Source organism: Hyalella azteca, unplaced genomic scaffold (assembly GCF_000764305.2).
Source record: "Hyalella azteca isolate HAZT.00-mixed unplaced genomic scaffold, Hazt_2.0.2 contig14588, whole genome shotgun sequence".
Classification (NCBI taxonomy): Eukaryota; Metazoa; Arthropoda; class Malacostraca; order Amphipoda; family Hyalellidae; genus Hyalella; species Hyalella azteca.
In genome coordinates this window covers 4,902-9,635 of record NW_025944466.1, presented here as the reverse complement: position 1 = coordinate 9,635, position 4,734 = coordinate 4,902, and the positions used below count along the sequence as shown (strand labels likewise).

The window sequence follows — 4,734 nt, the reverse complement described above, 5'->3', positions numbered from 1 at the left end:
CTGTTGTTGTTGAGGCACCTGTTGTTGTTGAGGCACCTGTTGTTGTTGAGGCACCTGCTGTTGTTGAGGCACCTGTTGTTGTTGAGGCATCTGTTGTTGAAGCATCTGTTGTTGAGGCACCTGTTGTTGAGGCACCTGTTGCATTTGCTGTGGCAACTGATGCGGTTGCTGTTGTTGTGACATCTGTTGCTGCTTGTCAAGGGTGTTATCAGAAATCAACAGCTGCTGCTGCTGCAGCTGTTGCTGTACATAAGCTTGATCAACCTGATGTTGCGGCTGAGAATCTTGACGCAACATATTTTGCACCTGCTGCTGCTGCTGGCCTTGCTGCATCTGCACTTGCTGTTGAGGCACCTGTTGCTGTTGAGGCACCTGTTGCTGTTGAGGCACCTGTTGCTGGTTTTGTTGTTGAACATTTTGCTGTTGTTGCAACTGTTGCTGTTGCACAGGCGGCTGTAGTTGTTGCATCTGTTGCACAGGTTGCTGTTGCATGTGCTGCAACAAGTGTTGCTGCATGTGTTGCTGTTGCTGCAGCTGCATCTGCTGCTGTTGCTGCAGCAGCTGCAGTTCAGAGGGCGCAGCAATTGGCTGGATGTGATGCTGGTTGTCCACCGCCTGATCTATCTGCCTGCGGATGAGCTCGACCTGCATTTGCTGCATCTGTTCTTCACGCAGCTGTTCCTCCATCATCATCTTCTCCGTCTGGAACTTGTTGAACTGCTCCAAGGTCTGCTCCATGAGGTATGGGTGCAGGGCTGGGGCGTCTGGAGGTCTGGCAGAGCCGCCCCCAGCCATCATGAGCAGGTGTTGGTCCATCGTGAGCTGGGGTTGGTCCTCGAGTATCTCGCTCATGAGTTCGTTGTTACGGCGGTTCTCGCGCTCGCGCTTCATGTTGTGGACGGCAGCGTGGACGAGACGACACACGGACGTCTCTTCCGCCCCCGCGATCATGTTCGTCGCCACCTGAGGGGGAGGAAGGGCGTTACAAGCGGCACTAACAGGGGTTGTCTTAAGTGAAATTTGAAGGAAATATTAAAAAGAGTTGGAAATAATGATACACCGCCAGCAGAAGTATGAGTTGCGGCACATATATCATTTATAGCCAGGGTCGAACTCCGGAGGAGTTATGTCTGAGCTTGTGTACATGTACAAGAAGATACATATACTGCACATTGGATCACCTTAAATAGACTGCAGTTCCAAGCAACCCACCAATCCCTAGTGTCAGCACCAAGACTCAGCCCCTAGTTATGAGGACTGTCTAAAAAGTATCCGACCTTCATTTTTCCCGTGCAAAATAGAGACGATAGCGCGGCGCCACTCTACACAGTGGAGGGAGACACCTTCATGCGAATGCGTTAACTTTGTCACGGCCTTCCAACGTCCAGTCGCTACCTATCAGTCGCTGAGTGAGGTAAAGTGAGCTGAGTGAGTCGCGAAGCAAAATCAAGGTGATGTTGACCGCCTTCTTTGATATCCGTGGAATTGTGCCTTACGAATACGCACCAGAAGGACAAATAGTGACAAAGGAGTACTATCAAGAAGTTTGTTCTCCGGGGAAGAACAAATAGTGACAAAGGAGTACTATCAAGATGCTCTCCGGCGATGTTCTTCCAGAGGTGTTTCCGGCAGTGGAAGAATTGGTGGGCTAAGTGTGTGCACTGTCTCTTATACACATCTAGATGTGTATAAGAGACAGATGATAGTTAGACATGANTGCATTACAAGTTTCACTACCAAGACTCAGCTCCTAGTTATAACTGCATTACAAGTTTCACTACCAAGACTCAGCTCCTAGTTATAACTGCATTACAAGTGTCACTACCAAGACTCAGCTCCTAGTTATAACTGCATAACAAGTGTCACTACCAAGACCCGAACAGTAAAAGGGTAGTTAAGAGTAAGAGCGTCACCATGGCGCTGGCGATGCCCTCGGGGGTGTCTGTGCTGAGGTTGAACTCGAACTCGATGGCCTCGTTCTCCTTGTGCTTGTCCTTACGCTTCTTGGCATCTGTTACGCGCAGCCTGTAACGTAAATAAACGTCAGACATCGCGCGTAAACAGAGGACTGCTGTACATGAGAATAACAGTACATGTAACCAGACGTGGGAGTGATTATTCCCCCACCTGAGGGTGATCTTGGGGTCATTAGAGGCCACGGCCTCGTCCTTGTTGACGACCTCGACGACGCCGATGTCCTCCTGGAAGAAGTAGTTGTTGAGCAGCTCCTTGACCGTCGGCCTGAGGGGAGGAGGGGAGTTAGAAAAGGGTTGAGGAGGAAGGGGAAGATAATTGTTGATACTCACAACTGACGATAGCAAAGATACAGTTGGAGGTTATGGTGCATATGGCAACAGTGAAGGATATGGTGCCTAGCCACTTGCACAGGACAGAACAGCACAGCACAAGACAGTACAAGACAGTACAGCACATCACGGCACAGCACAGCACAGCACAGCACAGCACAGCACAACACAGTACAAGACAGTACAGCACATCACGGCACAGCACAGCACCTGTCTCTTATACACATCTAGATGTGTATAAGAGACAGNAGCCCTACACACACGCTGTCTACACACATAGCCCTACACACACGCTGTCTACACACATAGCCCTACACACACGCTGTCTACACACATAGCCCTACACACACGCTGTCTACACACATAGCCCTACACACACGCTGTCTACACACATAGCCCTACACACACGCTGTCTACACACATAGCCCTACACGCGCGCTGGGTACATATACAGCCCTACACCTGTCTCTTATACACATCTAGATGTGTATAAGAGACAGCATCTACTCACACTGCCAACTCAAATCTACTCACACTGCCAACCTGAACCACTTATATCTACCTTGCTATATTCACATCTACCCTCATCTACTCACACTGATAACCTTCCTGTAGATCTGTGCAGGGCCAGAGCACTCGCCATAAGGGTACTCCAGAGTCTACTCACATCTACCCTCATCTACTCACACTGATAACCTTCCTGTAGATCTGTGCAGGGCCAGAGCACTCGCCATAAGGGTACTCCAGGGTCGCCATCTCCATCATGCACATGCCGAACGCGTACACGTCGACGCCTTCGTCGTACTTCTCCTCGTACACTTCCGGCGCCATGAACTCCGGTGTGCCTGTAAGTGTAGCTTCATCAGCACTCACATAAATTAATGGGTTGTCTTGTCCGAATACCCACACACTTCCTGTAAGTGTTACGTTATCAGCACTCAAATAAATTAACGGGTTGTCTTGTCCAAATAGAAACACACTTCCTGTAAGTGTTACGTTATCAGCACTCACATAAATTAATGAGTTGTCTTGTCCAAATACCCACACACTTCCTGTAAGTGTTACGTTATCAGCACTCACATAAATTAATGGGTTATGATGTCCAAATAGAAACGCACTTTCCTAGCCGGCGTGCCTGCAGGGCACTCACGAAAATTAATGGGTTCTGATGTCTAAATAATCACTTTCACAGCCCATAGTACAGTAACAGAGAGCAAACGTAGCACTAATATGTCCTTTTGCCAAGAGAAACTGGGCCACACAAGTGACAAGAAGTGAGTGCATCGAAATTTGGATAAAGTATCACTTATTTCTTTGATTGAAGACACGTGCCAAGTATCAGACCATAACTGTTCTCAGTTTATAATACGAGCAGTATACGAATATAACTTTTTGAACAATAGAAGGATTTATTTGTGGCATAGAACTTGTCTTATTGGGACATGTGAACATAGTAAACTTTTTAATTATGGAATTATATGCTCATTTTAATGAAAATGAGCATTTAATTCCACCCTATACTAACAACGAGAGTTTAGGGTCAATGGCGACAGTCGGGTGCTGCTTTGTGGGAAGTGGAAATGAAGATTGCCTGCGGTGTACAGGCCAATGGTCAGAGGACAATTTGGCCTCACCACCTCCCTGACTTAGAGAGCGACACGAGGAACAAACTTGTGGTCACGGACCTGTTCTTGAGAGCAACTTGCAGCCGCCTCTCACCGATGACACTCTTAGCAAAGGACCTGCAGCCGCCACTCACCAATAACACTCTTAGCGAAGGACCTGCAGCCGCCACTCACCAATAACACTCTTAGCGAAGGACCTGCAGCCACCACTCACCAATAACACTCTTAGCGAAGGACCTGCAGCTGCCACTCACCAATAACACTCTTAGCAAAGGACCTGCAGCTGCCACTCACCAATAACACTCTTAGCGAAGGACCTGTTCTTGAGGGTGGCCAGCCCCAGGTCGCCGATCTTGACGCTGCCGGTGGTGCCGGTGATGAAGATGTTGTCGCACTTGAGGTCGCGGTGGATGATGGGCGGGGACCGCGAGTGCAGGAAGTACAGGCCCTTCAGGATCTGCTGGCACCACCGCTTCAGCACCTTCAGGTTAACCTTGCGCAGCCGACGTAGGTATCTGCGGTCAATGTAACACGTTAAACTGTGCCACTTGATGTTATGGGGTTGAACCCAGCACCCTAACAGCTGACTAAACACCTATCTAAACACCTGCTCATGCAGCTGCACAAACACTTGCCCATACAGCTGCACAAACGCCTGCCCATACAGCTGCACAAACACCTGCCCATACAGCTGCACAAACGCCTGCCCATACAGCTGCACAAACACCTGCCCATACAGCTGCACAAACACCTGCCCATACAGCTGCACAAACACCTGCCCATACAGCTGCACAAACACCTGC

General features: G+C 49.1%; 1 protein-coding gene across 1 annotated transcript in view; it reads right to left on the bottom strand.

Annotated features, from left to right (window-relative positions):
* Positions 1-4,734, bottom strand: part of LOC108665620 (serine-rich adhesin for platelets) — a 25,244-nt gene that overhangs the window by 19,454 nt on the left and 1,056 nt on the right. The window contains exons 2-6 of the mRNA XM_047884090.1: positions 4,226-4,446; positions 2,996-3,151; positions 2,128-2,308; positions 1,914-2,025; positions 73-963 (exon numbers count right to left, since the gene is read on the bottom strand). Coding sequence (XP_047740046.1) covers positions 73-963; positions 1,914-2,025; positions 2,128-2,308; positions 2,996-3,151; positions 4,226-4,446 — 1,561 coding nt within the window. The remainder of the gene's footprint in view (positions 1-72; positions 964-1,913; positions 2,026-2,127; positions 2,309-2,995; positions 3,152-4,225; positions 4,447-4,734) is intronic.